We start from the raw sequence: 18,415 nt of genomic DNA, 5'->3' as shown, positions 1-18,415 counted from the left end.
ACTTGAGGCAGACCCACTCACCTGAGTTCACGAAGATGAAGCAGGTAAGAATCGCCATGTAAAATTCAGCCTCCATTTTCCACTTAACGACTGTTCATGCTTTGCTTGGGGGAAAAAAAAATTCTCCCAGATAAGAGAAGCAAAGACTAGGAAGGAAATGTGCCTTCATGGTGGGGGGAAAAGTCAGTGACGAGCACTTCCTCCTATTGAATTGTTTGGGGGAAGTTTTACACCAGTTGTCCTTTTGTCTGTTTCCTTAGAAAGAAGGGATTATGATTACTTCTCTCTTTTTTTAATGTCGAAAAAAATCCCAGCCCCCAGGAGCAGAATAAAATGTGTAAGTTTTCTTCTACCATCCCTTTGCCACACGACTAAGCTCAAGAAGGAAGAAAAGAATTGTAATCTTAGGTAATTCAGTGTTCCTACAGCATTACATCTCTTCAGGTGATGTGATTCTGCCGAACAAACACCAACCATGTAATTTATGAGGGTCTGTGACAAGGGATATGAAGACATAAACATGTACTGTGTGTATAATGATAGCTGGAAGTCTATCGAGGAAAACCACATAATGATGGCAGTTCTAGATCATTATCACTCAAGTGATGACAATACTACGTTTTGAAATCGCCATCTCTACTGGGGAGAGGCAGACTAAAATTACACCCATCACACTGTTGACTGCAGGCTTTCCTTAAAAGATAATGGTCTCTTTCCAAATAAGAAAAAAAAGCATATGCCTTACTCAACATGTAGTATTAAGAGTAGTTTATTGGCAGTAGGAAACAAAGTCAACATAGCTGCATTAAAAATTCATATGTGAGCAGAACATCTAGTGTTTGCTGAGTGTAGATTGTTTTTTAAAACTTTGTCTCTTGAGGATTAAATCGTTTCAGAGATTTAAGGATATCCATGGCAGCATCCTTTTAAAGAACCACTGGAAATGGGACAGGTTACATCAATTTCAAAGGCATCTGCCTTTTACTGGGAGAGAGATTTTAGGTAGACATTGTATTCAAAAATTCTTTCTTAGTAAAAGAGAGACAAGTATTTAAAATTCTTAATACATCATAGTTGATACAAATTTGTTTTTCCCTTTGAAAGTAAAATGACTCACAATGTAGAAATACAGTGGATAGAATTCTGGAGCAGAAACCACCTCTATGTTCAATAGTAGAGAGTAAATACATATATACCCAATGACAATCATTGTGCTCTGTAATTGTTTGATAGGAGGTACTGATAAATACACATTTAATAGGTAATATTTCAAGACACATTTCCATATAAAATAGTTACTGCTTTTGATTTTTTTTCAAAAACACAGACTTATTTGTTAAAAATCCATCATCAATCACTTGCAACTTTAGCGGCAAGATTCTGGTAACTGAGAAGGAATTAGCACTTAAAACAGGAATAGTTTAACAACTGACAGTCCATTCACAAGACAGATTTTGCAAACATTAAAGCATCTAAACACACAATAATAATTTCTTCAGCAGCTCTTCAAGGTATCATCTGATGACATATATTTCATACATATATTCTGTGTGGCAGATAGTCAATACAGACAAAACAAATTCCTCCTTAGCAGTGTGAGAAATCGACCATACCTCCATCAGCAGAGGACCTTCAAAATAATTTAAGGGATGCTTACAAGTGCATTCATATACACAAGAGGCTGGAGGACTTGAATATGTTGCCATCTTCCACAATCCATGCCCCGACTTGGCTTCATGGCTTCTCTTCCCTTCCACTTCGGGAAGCTCCTTCCAGAAGCCTTGAGTGGGTAATCAGCTAATCACCCCTAGAGATCAAAGGTCTGGTAAGTCTTCAGAGAATCACTGGACAGTTTCTGCTGAAAGTCTGCTCTCGTACAGGCACAGAGCGTGATGCACAAATTCATACTGCTCGCTGGTTTGGACCATTCCACCCCTGCAAGGAAGAGATAATATAACTTATTGCTAACATCCCAGCATCTCAAGTAACACAGAGACCACACTCAAGTGAAAGTGCTGTGCCAAAGACACACAGAACAGTTGGCATGGTAATTCTTTTGTTGTCCCTCTTTCCTATGTCCAGATGACCTGATAGATGATTTTAATATGCTAATATATATGAAGGGATTAACACAGTGTCTGCTATACAGTAGGCATTTGATTAATTTAACCAACATCATTACTGGAGAGGCAGTACAGCCTTGTGGTTAAGTACTTGGACTTTGGAACCAGACTGTCTGAGTTCAAATCCCTCCAATGCCTAGTCTCAGCGAGGGCAAATTGATCTTGGGCAAGTTCCTTAAAATGCTTTTGTCTCAGTTTCATCTGCTATTAAAGTAGGAGAATAACGGGATTATTCTCACAGGATTATTGCTAGGGTTAAATAAATTCACTTCTATTTGGAGTGTTAGTATGACTTCTAGGGTGCCTTATCATTCTTCATATGTTATACGGATTTATGCACTTGGATTTGATTGATGTAGGTTTACTGAACAAAACTGAACTGTAAAATGTTGCTCTTTCTACAAGTTAAAAGAACTACCTTGCAAAGGTTTATTCGAGTATGTTATGTCCGTCTAGTCAAGGCTATGGTTTTTCCAGTGGTCATGTATGGATGTGAGAGTTGGACTGTGATGAAAGCTGAGCACCAAAGAATTGATGCTTTTGAACTGTGGTGTTGGAGAAGACTCTTGAGAGCCCCTTGGACTGCAAGGAGATCCAACCAGTCCATTCTGAAGGAGATCAGTCCTGGGTGTTCTTTGGAAGGAATGATGCTAAAGCTGAAAGAAACTCCAGTACTTTGGCCACCTTGTGCAAAGAGTTGACTCACTGGAAAAGACTCTGATGCTGGGAGGGATTGGGGGCAGGAGGAGAAGGGGACGACAGAGGCTGAGATGGCTGGATGACATCACTGACTCGATGGACATGAGTTTGGGTAAACTTTGGGAGTTGGTGATGGACAGGGAGGCCTGGTGTGCTGCAATTCATGGGGTTGCAAAGAGTTGGACATGACTGAGCAACTGAACTGAACTGAACTGAACTAATGGGGAAACAGCTTTTGGGTGTGGTGTGCTGGGTATTTAAACACAATAGCAGGAGATCCTTAAATGAGTTGGAAAAAGAGAATTGGTTCTTGCTTTTCCCCCCTTCACTATCATCACTAGTTATTCCACGTACCATATGTTTAAGATTAGTGAAGGTCTAATCTTCACTAATTAGAAGGTCCCTAACTTCATGAAAAGTAATAACACTGCTCCTTATACATTTATACATAAAGGAGGTATATTGAATTTTTTTTATAATGGTTCCTTTACCTAGCAAAGCTACTATAGTTGTATAAATGTTATTTTTCCTGCTCACTGAGTAACTGCATCCCTATTAGTAACTATGTGAAGTCTTATAAAGTCTACATAACTCTGTAACCAATACTACAACCAATTTTAAACTTATTAATTCTTCCTAGTGGCTGTTGTTACCATTCAAAATAATTGTGTTTAGGACTTTCAGCACTTCAACTTTAAAAATGAGGTATATTGCCTCACTATAATGTGACTTCTAGTTAATGGTAATAACTAAAATTGGGCTTATATCTAGGTTTACTTGCCCACTTCTATAAATATAAGCTTACAAGGTATTAAAAGCAGTAAGATTTCACTCTCTTAAACAATAGTGTTAAGTTAGAAACACTTCATTCTTCAGAACTAACACTAAACAGGTCAATCAGTTCAGTTCAGTCGCTCAGTCATGTTTGACTCTTTGTGACCCCGTGAACTGTAGCACCTCAGGCCTCCCTGTCCATCACCAACTCCTGGAGTCCACCCAAAGCTATGTCCATTGAGTTGGTGATGCCATCCAACCATCTTATCCTCTGTCATCCCCTTCTCCTCCTGCCCTCAATCTTTCACAGCAGCAGGGTCTTTTCCAGTAAATCAGCTCTTTGCATCAGGTGGCCAAAGTATTGGAGTTTCAGCTTCAACATCAGTCCTTCCAATGAATATTCAGGACTGAGCTCCTTTAGGATAGACTGGTTGGATCTCCTTGCAGTCCAAGGGACTCTTAAGAGTCTTCTCCAACACCATAGTTCAAAAGCATCAATTCTTCGGCACTCAGCTTTCTTTATAGTCCAACTCTCACATCCATACACAACCACTGGAAAAACCATAGCCTTGACTAGACGGACTTTTGTTGGCAAAGTAATGTCTTTGCTTTTCAATATGCTGTCTAGGTTGGTCATAACTTTTCTTCCAAGAAGTAAGTGTCTTTTTATTTCATGGCTGCAATCACCATCTGCAGTGATTTTGGAACCCAGAAAAATAAAGTCAGCCACTGTTTCCAATGTTTCCCCATCTATTTGCCATGAAGCGATGGGACCGGATGCCATGATCTTAGTTTTCTGAATGTTGAGTTTTAAGCCAACTTTTTCACTCTCTTCTTTCACTTTCATCAAGAGGCTCTTTAGTTCTTCTTCACTTTCTGCCATAGGGTGGTGTCATCTGCATATCTGAGGTTATTGATATTTCTCCCAGCAATCTTGATTCCTGCTTATGCTTCCTCCAGCCCAGCGTTTCTCATGATGTACTCTGCATATAAGTTAAATAAGCAGGGTGACAATATACAGCCTTGACGTACTCCTTTTCCTATTTGGAACCAGTCTGTTGTTCCATGTCCAGTTCTAACTGTTGCTTCCTGTTCTGCACACAGGTTTCTCAAGAGGCAGGTCAGGTGGTCTGGTATTCCCATCTCCTTCAGAATTTTCCACAGTTTATTACAATCCACACAGTTAAAGGCTTTGGCATAGTCAATAAAGCAGAAATAGATTTTTCTGGAACTCTCTCGCTTTATCAATGGGATGCCCAAATGATGTACTTGGTAATAGAGAGGTAAATACATGATTTTTTTGGCAACTGCAACTCACTGGCAGAAATATATCATCATTGCTTTTCTATAGAACTGCACATTTTGTTGTACTAAAGGCAGCTCTCTGGTCAAAGTGTTCCTTGATCCTAAGTCGACAACAGGAGTGGCCAGCTGAGGTGATGACTTTTCTCAGCTGGACGATGACAGCTGGGCACACCCCAAAACAGCAGGTGTCCGGAAGATGCTGGTTTTGACTGTGAGGCTTGGGAGAGCCAGCCACAGGAAATATTGAGGCCACTCTAGGGAGTTGAGAGGTACCTCCCTTCCTTTGGCATCTGCACAGCTCATTAGGCTCCCTCCTTAAGCTGCAGACAGTCTATAGAGCCTTACAAGTGCTCAGTCTCCTGGACTCTGGTCTGTGAATTTCCTCTCACCATTTACCTCACTTTGAGACAAGATTTTCCCCTTCTTATATGTTCCGGTGAACATTGGTATCTACATGTCCAACTGTTGAATGAATGAAGGTGAAGACTAGGTTTAATCACCATCTTACCCCAGAAAAGTCAGCAGTGTAATTTTAATGCTTGGAGTATACTTACTATCACATTCTGTTAACTAAGTCAAATGTTGTTTCTGCCAGTGAAGGTGGACAAGATGTGGAAGCAAATTCATTACCTGCAAACTAACAAAACTCTTGTGGATATCAAGGCTTAAGGGAGGTGTATGAAAAGTGAGGTTACTTCTCACTTGTTTTGAAAAATAAAAGGGAAAGATTCTGCATCTGAGGGATCCTCAGAGGGCATGCATTCCAACTGCCAACAAAATGTCGCCTTTCCAGGAGGGAGAGGTCTACATGGTAGATGGTCAGCTAGTTTCTGCCAGGGAGTAGTTAGCCTTTGCCAAAGTTGGCAGGAAAACTTTTGAAGACATCAGAATGAATCTGCTCCTCTTTAACTTTCACCCGCCCTACTGGTCAAACTGAAATAACCCTAAAAGCCTTAAGGTTCCTCTTAAGAGTCACACAATAGCTCTCTAAGTGTTGGAAAACAACCATCAAAGTCCTGTAATCTTTTCTTCTCTAGACTAAACATCCTGTGGTCACTCAATATTTCTATGCAGCCTGGTTTCCCTGTCACTCCCCAGTCTAGCCTCCCCTTTCCATAGGCTGTTTTATCAAGTATGACCTTCTTAGAGTGTTGTGTCTACTCTAGATGAGATCAAGTCAGTGGGAATATTTCCTTCTCTAGCTGCATGTTATAAGCCAAAGAGTCTGCTTCTGCAGGTGCACTGGGTAGAAAGATCCTGCAGTGCCTACCGAGTGCCTGGTGCTCGGCAAGTATTTTAGGATATTGAGTTAAGGTTTGGGTTAAAGAAAAAGCCCACAGGATGATTTTTGAATGTGGAAATCACAGCTCTCTTTCATTCTGTACTTATTTTTTTCAAACTTAGTGCAGAACTTTGTTTATTCCTATTCAACTTGTTGGTTTCAGCACAAAGTTCTTATTTACTGACATCACCATTTCTATCATTCAGTATATTAGCCTTTATTTCTCATCCCCTAACTATCTGGTGTCTCCCAGATAGTTAACAAGCATGCCTTGTGTCTTTTTATCTGTCATTTATAAAGGGGTAGAAAAAGACAGGGCTAAGACAGGGTCTTGACTACAAGTAATTTTATATCATGTGATATACTAATTCCATTTCAAAATTATTTCTAACTAGGTTTTAGGTCCTTTGAGAGCAGGCATGATGTTACAGTTTATGCATATTTGCAAAAGTGGAAAACATTTACTAGTCTGAAGTAAATACTTGTCAAGTAGGTTACTGAGGCCAGGCTGTCTCATGTAGTATGAAAACATATAAGCTCTAGGCTAAAAGAAGGGAACAGGCATCACAGAATGCATTAACTGGAAGTTGACTCAAAATCAGGAACTCATTACAATCATCTTTTAAAATATTATTTCCAATTACATATATTGGTATGTAGAACACTGCTGATCTTTGTAAGAACTTAAATTCTAATAATTTAACCTGCAGGTTTTATTTATCCTGATATGGGACAAATACAGTCTTTTATAGGCTGACCATAGTGCCTAAAACAAAATATATTTATGGAATAAATGAACATAGCAAGATTAATCATGAACCCTTAAGACAGCCCTGTACTAATTCAGCCTCCAGGAGAACTCTGACTCAGATTGCAGGTACCTTTTGGGTCAGACAGGGCTCCAAGGACTTGCTGAGGTCTGGATCTATATTACTGATGTAAAGTTTCTGAGAAAGCTGGTTCTTAAAGGTAAGAAGCAGGAATTCTCTTTTTATTACTTTAAAAGGCATCATCCAACATTTTCTTTTTATTACGTTAAAAGGCATCAGTCAGTTCAGTTGCTCAGTCATGTCTGACTCTGTGACCCCATGGATGGCAGCACACCAGGCTTCCCTGTCCATCATCAACTCCTGGAGCCTACTCAAACTCATGTCTATCCTGTCGGTGATGCCAACCAACCACCCCATCCTCTGTCATCCCCTTCTCCTTCCACCTGCAATCTTTCCCAGTATCAAGGTCTTTTCCAGTGAGTCGGTTCTTTGCATCAGGTGGCCAAAGTATTGAGTTTCAGCTTCAGCATCAGTCCTTCCAATGAATATCCATGACCGAGTTCCTTTAGGATGGACTGGTTGAATCTCCTTGCAGTCCAAAGGACTCTCAAGCATCTTCTCCAACACCACATAAAAGGCATAAGCAAACTCAATTATCAAGGCACTAAATAATCCTTGATCTCCAACAGATCATAGTTAAAAACTCAACCAAGGTTAAGATTTTTAAAGTTCCATGGTGATCAAGATGATGCTTCAGTGGAGAAAGGCTGTCATCAGTCAGGCAGCATGCCAAAATCACCACCATTACCCAACATACTGTATTTAAAACACTATCTCTCCTTGGAGTATCCTGTTTATATACAAATCTTTTCCTGGGGGTATAACACATTAAGGTACAATACCTATTGCCAAATGGGAATTAGATTATCAAAAATGAGTAAGTGCATATAAAAGCAGGGCAAGGCAACCCAGTTAACCATGAGAGTCATTGTGAGTTTGAAAAAACTTGAGATGCCAGAGCATCAGGTTCATTACCAGTAGGGGCCAAAGAGCGTTAAAAGGTAAAAAGACATCATACACTGTTGTCAAGACAAATTGTCTCCACCACTTATTAGCTGCTTTACCCTTATTACATAATCTTTGCTGCACTGTTTTCTCAACTGCAAAATGATGAGATAATCATCTAACCATACCTGCTTTATAGTACTGTTGTGAGATATAAATGAACAGTCCATTTAAAAATATTTGTTACTCTACAGCTAAGCACTTGAAGATATCATAGTGTTAGCTATTCTTTGGTGCTATCTGGTCAAACAGGGCTGGATGGTAGGCTATGGAATGAGTCCTCTGAGGACCTTACAGAACTAAGAGCACATCGGGCAGAAGACTGCTCTGCCATACTGCTCAGCCTGGGCAAGCCTAGATGTGCTTAGTTGCTCAGTCATGTCCAAGTTTTTGTGATCCTTTGGACTGTAGCCCACCAGGTCCGCCCATGGCATTTTTTCTGCAAGAATACTGGAGTCGGTAAGCCTAGATGGAAAAATTCAAATATGTTTTTAAATATGAACCAGCCTAGAAGTCACCTTCTAGTGAAGTCACCTACAGTGGAGGTAGATGACCTAGTAGAAAGAAGGAAGCCTGGAGTCAGACAGATTCAAGTTTGAATCCTTGCTTTTGAACCTACCAGCTACACGCTTTTGAACAAATCACTTATTCTATCACAGCTGAATTTCCCTGACCTGTAAAATGAAGTTAATGGCAAACCTCATTAAGATCGTGAGGATTAAATGAGTCAGAGCCTGTCAACGTCTAGCCAAAGGCTATTCACAGAATTCCCAGGAGCCCAGGTTCTACCACAGTGTCTGTGTGGGGAAGGAGGGTGTCCTTAGACTGGTTCCTAATCCCAGTTTTGACCAAGGCATTTCTCTTTACTCTTTCTTCTTAAAATTATTGTTATTGGTTTTCCTTATCAGTGTTTTGTGGAAGATTTTGTCTTCCTAACGTTTTGTTTCCCCCCCCAAAAGTTTAAAAACCCCTGGCATGGCAAAGAGTGTTTACCTAATAGGCTTCAAAATTTGCAAGGTTTAAATGAGATAATCCATAGAATGCTTAGCACAGTTGTGAAATGAAAACATCTCCTGCCATATAAATAAACAAGAAATATCATAGCCAACAGCAATTTCTGGCCTCCAAATGTGAATGAAAGTGAAAGTGTTAGTCGACCTCATGGACTGTAGTCCACCAGGCTCCTCTGTCCATGGAATTTTCCAGGCCAGAATACTGGAGTAGGTTGCATTCCCTTCTCCAAGGGATCTTCCCAAACCAGGGATTGAACCAGATTCTTTACCTTTTGAGCCACCAAGGAAGCCAAATGTGAATGAGGGCTCCTAAAACTGTGACCTAGCCAATCCCCCCACCTCACTCCCTGCCCCACTGAGGAGCTGGGGGGAATGCAAGAAGCAGCTATCTACCACTCCTTAAGATGAACAAGGAAACAGGATTTGGCCCCAGATAGCTGAGGTGCATAATAAAGGAATGAATTCAGTGAGCCCAGAGGCTTGCAGGTAGATATAAGAGATGTGGGTTCAATCCCTGGGCCAGGAAGATCCACTGGAGGGCATGGCAACCCACTTCAGAATTCTTGCCTGGAGAATCCCATGGACAGAGGAGCCTAGTGGGTTACGGTCCCCAGGGTCACAAAGAGTCAGACATGACTGAAGTAACTTAGCAGCAGAGGCTTGCATCTTCTTATACATAAATTGCTAAATTCCTTAACTTGATATCTGATCTTTGATGTTCGGACTACCTGCTCCCTTTGTTGTAAACTTGTATATAGCCTGACTCCCCCTTCTACCTTCTTGGAACAGTTTTCTCAGAGCTACTGAGATTCTGTCTCTGTGGGGCTGGGAGTCCTAAACATTCCCACCAAATAAAATAACTATCTACTTTCAGGTTGTGACTGTATTTTTTAGTGGACACAGTGGCCGTCACTCAGCGAGTATTAAATAAATGTCACATATTCTATTTCATATTCTTTTGGTAAATGCTTGGTTAACACAAACCCTTAGGGTGATCATGCACCTGGTTTGCTTGGGACAGACCCAGTTTACTCCTGCTGTCCTGGTCTAATTATTAATAAAGCCTCCTTTTCACCCTCAGAAGTATGTTGGTTTAGACAAACTATCTTTTCACTCTAATTATGCCCCATTTCATGCTTTGGAAGAAAGTCACTTCTATTGCAAAAATGGTGTTGGGTGCAAGGCTCTGATTTCTTTGTGGCCACAGAATATGAACAGTGTGCTTGGCCAGGCCAGAAAGAACTCAGACCAACTGCTCTTCCAGAAATGTCAGATAACTCAAGTCACATCAGCCCCGCCAAACACAAAAATCCATGTCATCTTGGTCTCCGTGCACAAAAGCACGTAGCCATGTCAGCAGAGAGTAATCTCAGGTTAGAAGGGAAAAAACTATATTTTTTTTTCCCCTTTGCTCCTGGGAGGTTGTGTTGAAAAAAAAAAAAACAAAAAACCCCTGCCAGATGCCCAGGAGAGAGATTTGGTTTTTAACATGTTAAAATTGTGACCTTTTGTGACTATTAACTCACACATACAAAGAGCAACAAGCCCTTCCTGCTGTACCGCCCAGCGCGTATCCGGTCTAATCAGTAGACAGAAGAAATTCTGCAGCAGTGACTCATTTCTGGGCTAACAATGGAACTGACGCTCCTTGGCTTTTTATTATTTTCGAATCTGGAATTCTTTTGGTAAAGTTTGGTACAGTAAATTTAGAACGAAAGGTGTGGATGATAATGTGCCTCCTGGGTAAAGCTCCGATAGCTTGGGCATGAGTCAAATACAGCTAACGTTTGGAGCTGAACTCGGGGTATCTTGGACAGACGTTTTCTCCATGTCTAAACACCATGTCATTTCAAGGACTGAGAATGTAAACTAAATGTTTTGATTGATTCTGACCAGGTATTTTGAATGTGGACATTTTCTCTACAGAGTATGTCCACATTCCCAAAATACCTGGTCAGAATCAATCAAAACATTTAGTTTAAAAAAAAAAAAAAAAAAACATTTAGTTTACATTCTCAGTCCTTGAAATGACACAAGTCAAATGATAATTTAATGTCCTAGCAGATCTTGAGTTCCCCATATTTTTTTTTTTTCCTTAAAGCTGGTCAATTTTCTTCTGAACATCCAGGTTAACACTCAGTTGAATCCTAGCTGAGAAGAAGGAAAAGGTTGTCCTGACAACCACTTGGAAGATTCAGTTAGCGTAATCTGTTTTACAAGAGGACATCTTGTTACGGCCTAGGAACTGTGATGTCAAGGAAATCCAAACCAATTTTTAAGCTTTATGTTCAAGTGTTCTTAAAATAAGTAAACTAAAGTGTCCAATTCCTGATCTTCCAATGAGATTGTTGAAATTCACTAATTAAGGGGATCCCTGTGATGAGTCGGGATTGTAAAAGGATATGGCTCAATGCAAGACAAAAGTTAATTAAAAAAATATATATACCAAGAGGTGGAAATTTTAGCTTTGGAATTATTTTAACCAAGTTTTGGAAACAAAGAATTTTCTGGGGACACATATTAGCTAAGGAAACTGATGGCATATGTATTCCTCCTTTTAGGTTGTTATAGTTTAAAAAAACCCATCAAACTAAAGTGATTAATCAAAACATTTAAACAATGATATGACGCACACTGGAAGCATTTTTCTATCCTGTCTGGGAAGCCGCAAGTAAGGACTTTGGATGTCATTACAATTTAAGGTCCCCAAGGTAAGGATGTACAAAGACAACTGCAGATTTCACTACTGACTCTCAAAAGGGAGGATTAGACAGATTGTTTCCTGTTTCTGGGGAAGGAAAAAAGGGGGGAGAGGGGGAAGAAGAAAAAAAAAAGGCTTTGAGATCACAAATTATTTTATGTGTTTCACTTCCCAAACTCTGTTTTCAAGTTCTTCCAGAGTTCAGAGGTGCCAAGTGGGATGAAAAGAAATACAATGAGGAAAAAATTGCCTGACGTCAGCCTGCAATGGAGCACATTCCTTCCCTCCCTGCCTAGATGTCTTCTGATGGTCACATATGGCTCCTTAGTCATTCTCCATATGCATATGAGGCGGTCTCTGAGTATCCTAGGCCATTTTATTACTATGTATTATTATTTCTTTTAAAGGACAAATATCTCTCATACTCAATGTGTAAATGACCTTCCTCACTATCTCATACCACAAAAACACTGTATGAAGTGAAAGCTGCTCAGTCATATCTGACTCTTTGTGATCCCATGGACTATATAGTCCATGGAATTCTCCAGGCCAGAGTACTGGAGTGGGCAGCTCCTCCCTTCTTCACAGGATCTTCCTGACCCAGGAACAGAACCCAGGTCTCCTGCATTATAGGCAGATTCTTTACCAGCTGAGCCACAAGGGAAGTCCAAGAATACTGGAGTGAGTAGCCTATCCCTTCTCCAGGGAATCTTCCCAACCCGGGAACTCAACTGGGGTCTCCTGCATTGCAGGCAGATTCTTTACCAGCTAAGCTACCAGGGAAGCCCAAAACATGGTATAAACAAGTCTAAATGAATCTCTTATAGCAGGCTCTAAATATGGTGAAATCTGGTTGGTTTAGCTTTAACAGCAACTGGAATTTTTAATTAGGTGGTATTGTCACAACAATTTAGTGATATCTAAATAAGATAATAAGGGCTTTCTAACCCACTCCAGTGTTCTTGCCTGGAGAATCCCAGGGACGGGGGAGCCTGGTGGGCTGCTGTCTATGGGGTCGCACAGAGTTGGACATGACTGAAGTGACTTAGCAGTAGCAGCAGCAGGGCTTCCCTTGGAGAAGGCAACGGCACCCCACTCCAGTACTCTTGCCTGGAGAATCCCATGGATGGAGGAGCCTGGAAGGCTGCAGTCCAAGGGGTCACTGAGGGTCGGACACGACTGAGCGACTTCACTTTCACTTTTCACTTTCATGCATTGGAGAAGAAAATGGCAACCCACTCTAGTGTTCTTGCCTGGAGAATCCCAGGGATGGGGGAGCCTGGTGGGCTTCCATCTATGGGGTCACACAGAGTCGGACGCGACTGAAGCGACTTAGCAGCAGCAGCAGCAAGTAATAAAATAGGATAATTTAAAGCACTATGGGATTCAAAGTATAACCATCAGGTTGAGGTCCATGAAATATTCTACTCTTAAAAAGAGATCTTTGGACCAGAAACAGGTTGGATACCTCTGACACACCACTTCTCCTTCTACATGTGGAGACTCAGAGGCCTAGAGTGACAAGTGGTCACACAGGAAATTAGGGGCAGAGCTAGGACAAGCTTCAGGCTCCTTGACATCTGCTCCAGCGATCCCTGCCATCTCTTTCTCTAGTTGTTGCCTGCTTCCCAGTCTCACCAGTGTGTGTGTGTGTGTGTGTGTGCATGCGCGCACACAAATGCGCAGTCCCTCAGTCGTGCCTGACTCTTTGCAACCCCAAGGACTGTAGCCCATCAGCCTCACCTGTCCATGGATTTCCCAGGCAAGAATACTAAGCGGGTTGCCATTTCCTACTGTAGGGGATCTTCCCAAATCAGGGATAGAACCCCTGTCTCTTGTGTCTTCCTGCCTTGGCAGACTCTTTGCCACTGTGCTACCCGGGAAGCCCTGAGATGCACCAGCCAGTGCTCTGTCCCAGTTGCCTGTTACCGACTTCATCTTTTAATCAAAATGAACACAGTGGCAATGAAGGAATGATCCCTGAATGCACTTCTAAATAAAACACCTGTGGGTGCCCAGCACTGAATTTGAACTCCCATTTGGAAAAAAAGAAATCCTATTTTAGTTCAAAATATGCTCAAAAGTATTATTAATAGGAGAATCACAGACTCATGAATCTTCAGGGAGAACTATAGCATCTATTAATAGATGTTGCCCAAAAGCCAATAAAAATAATGTCTTGCCAGAGAATGAGGAATCCACCAAATGGCTTTGTCACTGTTGTTACACTGGAAGCATCCATTCAGCATAACACACTCATTTCTAAATCAGACCATTTGAATTTATTGCTAAAATGCAGACTTGTGATCTGAGTACAAATTGCTGGTTTATGTTATCTTGAACAACAATGATCAAGCATTGTCATTTGTTTTTTGTTTTCTTTGGATTAGGTTTTTGATCCTACTCAATGCTCAGACTCTTGATTTATCAGTCATGTAACCCATCTCCAGTATCCAAATCACTATTTTTCTTTGCTGTTAGCCAGGCCTTGGGCTTCTCAGAGGAGGCAGGTAAAAGTGGTGGGGGATAAACTATAAAGAAGATGTAGTGTCCAGCTTTGGATCACTAGTGGATAGAGGCTGCTGTTAAAAAGGGTATGAGAGGATAGGAAAAACCTGGTGGAGCTTGAACTTTGAAGAGTTCAAAATATTAGCTTTATGATACATTAACTCCATCTTTCGTAGCCCTTATTATACTAAGCTAGATGCTCCAATTAGTCAGTCCTGCTCTTTCCTTCAGAGAAGGCAATGGCACCCCACTCCAGTACTCTTGCCTGGAAAATCCCATGGACGGAGGAGCCTGGTAGGCTGCAGTCCATGGGGTCCCTCAGAGTTGGACACGACTGAGTGACTTCACTTTCACTTTCATGCATTGGAGAAGGAAATGGCAACCCACTCCAGTGTTCTTGCCTGGAGAATCCCAGGAACGGGGGAGCCTGGGGGGCTGCCGTCCGTGGGGTTGCACAGAGTTGGACACGACTGAAGCAACTTAGCAGCAGCAGCAGCAGCCCTTCCCTTTCACCTTTTTAATGGTCTCCTCCCAGGCTCACATTCCTCTGCCATCTCTAGTTTTCTCTTTGGCACCAAACTTTGGAAAGAACAGCTTATATTTATTACTTTATAACTTCTTTCCCTTTCATTTAGATAGTCTCGGAAAGTGTCATGTGGTCAAATAAATGTGAAAGAGTGCTTCAACTAAGTGAAATGGATTACCATGCTGGGGGATGCTTTGTATCCTTTAACACTTTAATACTTTTTGTGACTATCCAGGTGGAGACGGGTTCTAAGAAACATAGTATACAGATTTTTTCCCTCAAAATTGAGAAACTTTTATTTATTTATTTATTTTTTGCCTGAATATAGGCTAATCTGTACTGTAGCTAATCTGACATGCAGCAGGTTCTCAGAGTTTAACTAATCATTAAAATGTGCCCTGAGGGACTTCCCTGGTGGTCCAGTGGTTAAGAATCTGCCTGCCAATACAGGGGACATGGTTCGATCCCTGGTCCAGAAAGATTTCACAGGTCTCAGGGCAATGAAGCCTGTGCACCACAACTACTGAGCTTGTGTGCTGCAGCTACTGAAGTCCGCACACCTAACGCCTGTGCTCTGCAGGAAGAGAAGTCACCACAATGAGAAGCCCAGCCACCACAACTAGAGAGAGTCCTGGAGCAGCAACGAAGGCCAAGTGCAGCCAAAAATAAAATAAATAATTTTAAAAAAACTTTACCAAAAAAAAGAGGCCCTGAGAACCACATTCTGGAAAAGTCTGTTAAGAAATCCATCTTTCTCTACCCAAAGTAGGGGCTTCCCAGGTGGTGCTTGTGGTAAAGAATCCACCTGCCAATGCAGGAGATGTAAGAGATACAGATTTGATCCCTGGGTGGGGAAGATCCCCTGGAGAAGGACATGGCAACCCACTCCAGTATTTTTGCTGGGAGAATCCCATGGACAGGCAAGTGGAGCCTGGCGGGCTACAGTCCACAGGGTCACAAAGAGTTGGACACGACTGAGGTGACTCAGCATGCACACATACTCCCCAGGCACCTGATGCATGTTCAGCAGTAACGTTCAGTAAATCTTTGTCAAACACATGAACGCATGTGTGATTCAGGGGGACTTCTCGGAGCAGAGACCTTGGGTGAATGTTCCACAGCACACAGAATTCACACCCACTTACAAACACCCACCCTGAAATATCCCTTGACAGGGACGACTCCATCGGTTTGACACGCTCAGTCACGTCAACCTCTTTCCCTGTGCTGGGGAAGACCCTGTATTGGTTTCATGCTCTGCTGTCACCATCTTGAGTTAATCATTTTTTAAAATAGGGCTCCACATTTTCATTTTTACTGGTCCCGGCAAATCAGGTAGCTGCTCTTGCCAGAGGTGTCTTCTGCCTCTCACCTTCGCAGTGCACAGAGCTGTCTGGCAGTCTCTTCAATGGCAGAGCCTCTTCTGGGGCCCTCTTTTCAATTCCCCTTCATCAAAACCTCAGTTCTGAATGCCTTCCTGATGTGTGGACTTACACTGTCTAGCTAACATACCCTAAGCTGGAAAAGGCTAGGTCACCCTGTTTAATGTGCTAATAGCCAGGAAGATATAGGGGTTTCCCTGGTGGCTCAGAAGCTAAAGAATCTGCCTGCGATGCAAGAGACACGGGTTCAATCCTTGAATTGGGACTATCCCTTGGAGAAGGGAATGGCTACTCACTTCAGTATTCTTGTCTGGAGAATCCCATGGACAGAGGAGGCTGGTGGGCTATATAGTCCATGGGGTCTCAGAGAGTTGAACATGACTGAGTGACTAATACATACACACTTCTCACTTCTCAACTCTAGGCTCCAGAAACTTTAAAAGAATAGCTCTTTAGACAAAAAGATTGTCTCTCTAATAGTAGTGTTTTAGCCATTTGCCACACAGAGATATTTTAGGCACCGTCTATAGATAGATATTTTGGAATGAGGCAACATCTCTATGTTCCTCATATTATATTAAGACAACTGCTGAAAATATCACTCTATTCATGAAACAGCTGTCCTTCATGTTAACCACTGTTTTAAAAATTGTGGTGTCACTGCATTTTTCATTGACAAAGAATTTTCAAAGAGCTATGTTTTTGTCTAGAATTTTGCAATAAACATATTCCAAAAACTTATTTACTTTTAATCAAGAGTCATACCTTGAGTTAGAAATCAGAAGTCTCAGATGCCAAAGAGGTCTACTTTGTCAGTTTTCTTAGCTAAATGTTATCAGACAAGATATTTTATATCTTGAATTTTTTGTTTACTTATTTTTTAAAAATGAGGCTAAAGAATATCTCTTTTCTGACTCTTGGGTTCATTTTTGAAGTTAAATGAGATGTGCTTTGAAGACCATGGTGGAATGGCCATGCTTAAATAAATCTCTGTAATTAATAGCACATTTGGGAATGTCTGAAGACACACTCCAAACTGAAGGTAAGGATGACCACAGAGACCAGGATTGCAGACAGGTTTGAAGAACTGATGAAGAACAATAAGCTGGAAGAGCAGGAGGGCAGACATTCAGATTTTCTAAAGCCAGTTTTCCATTTACTGGCATAAGGTTAAAACGTGGTCAACAGCAGCAGTCACCTATAAATTGGGAATTTTGAAAAGAAATATGACAATAAATGGATGAAATAATGAAGCAAGACACAAGAAGTATTGGAAGAAGTTGGATGGGGGTCAAAGAAAGGAGTGAGGTTTTCTGTTTTGCTTTTTATAACAACTAAGGAAGTGCAAATTGTACTCATTTCACATGCTAGCAAAGTAATGCTAATTTTTTTCACATGCTAGCAAAGTAATGCTCAAAATTGTCCAAGCTAGGCTTCAACAGTATGTGAATCTGAGAACTTCCAGATGTTCAAGCTGGATTTAGAAAAGGCAGAGAACCAGAGATCAAATTGCCAACACCCATTTGAACACAGAAAAAGCAAAAGAATTCCAGAAAAACATCTACTTCTGCTTCATTGACTTCACTAAAGCCTTTGATTGTGTGGATCACAATAAACTGTAAAAAAAGTCTTCAAGAGATGGGAATACCAGACCACCTTACCTGCCTGCTGAAAAATCTGTATGTAGGTCAAGAAGCAACAGTTAGAACCAGACATGGAAAAACAGACTGGTTCCAAATTGGGAAAGGAGGTATATTGTCAAGGTTGTATATTGTCACCCTGCTTATTTAACTTATATGTAGAGTACATCATGCGAAATGCTGGGCTGGAGGAAGCACAAGCTGGAATCAAGATTGCCAGGAGAAATATCAATAACCTCAGATATGCAGATGACACCACCCTATGGCAGAAAGTGAAGAAGAACTAAAGAACCTCTTGATGAAAGTGAAAGAGGAGAGTGAAAAAGTTGGCTTAAAACTCAACATCAAAAAGAGTAAGATCATAACATCTGGTCCTATCACTTCATGGCAAATAGATGGGAAAACAATGGAAACAGTGACAGACTTCATTTTCTTGGGCTCCAAAATCACTACAGATGATGATTGCAGCCATGAAATTAAAAGACATTTACTCCTCGGAAGAAAAGCTTTAAAAAACCTAGATAGCATATTAAAAAGCAGAGACATTACTTTGCCAACAAAGGTCCATCTAGTCAAAGCTATGGTTTTTTCAGTAGTCATGTATGTATGTAAGAGTTGGACTATAAA

The 18,415-nt window shown here is 41.1% G+C and overlaps 2 protein-coding genes across 3 annotated transcripts in view; both read right to left on the bottom strand.

Annotated features, from left to right (window-relative positions):
* PTPRB (protein tyrosine phosphatase, receptor type, B) overlaps nucleotides 1–189 on the bottom strand; it is a 130,486-nt gene extending 130,297 nt beyond the window's left edge. Inside the window, exon 1 of the mRNA XM_010841513.1 lies at nucleotides 22–189. Coding sequence (XP_010839815.1) covers nucleotides 22–76 — 55 coding nt within the window. The 5' untranslated portion in view covers nucleotides 77–189. The remainder of the gene's footprint in view (nucleotides 1–21) is intronic.
* Nucleotides 190–753: 564 nt separating this feature from the next.
* Nucleotides 754–18,415, bottom strand: part of PTPRR (protein tyrosine phosphatase, receptor type, R) — a 276,685-nt gene continuing 259,023 nt past the window's right edge. For both annotated transcript variants that reach the window (XM_010841511.1, XM_010841512.1), the window contains one exon: nucleotides 754–1,935. In XM_010841511.1, the coding sequence (XP_010839813.1) occupies nucleotides 1,842–1,935 (94 nt within the window). In that variant the 3' untranslated portion in view covers nucleotides 754–1,841. The remainder of the gene's footprint in view (nucleotides 1,936–18,415) is intronic.

Source organism: Bison bison, unplaced genomic scaffold (genome assembly GCF_000754665.1).
Source record: "Bison bison bison isolate TAMUID 2011002044 unplaced genomic scaffold, Bison_UMD1.0 scf7180017864163, whole genome shotgun sequence".
Lineage (NCBI taxonomy): Eukaryota > Metazoa > Chordata > Mammalia > Artiodactyla > Bovidae > Bison > Bison bison.
This window is presented reverse-complemented; position numbering and strand designations above follow the sequence as displayed.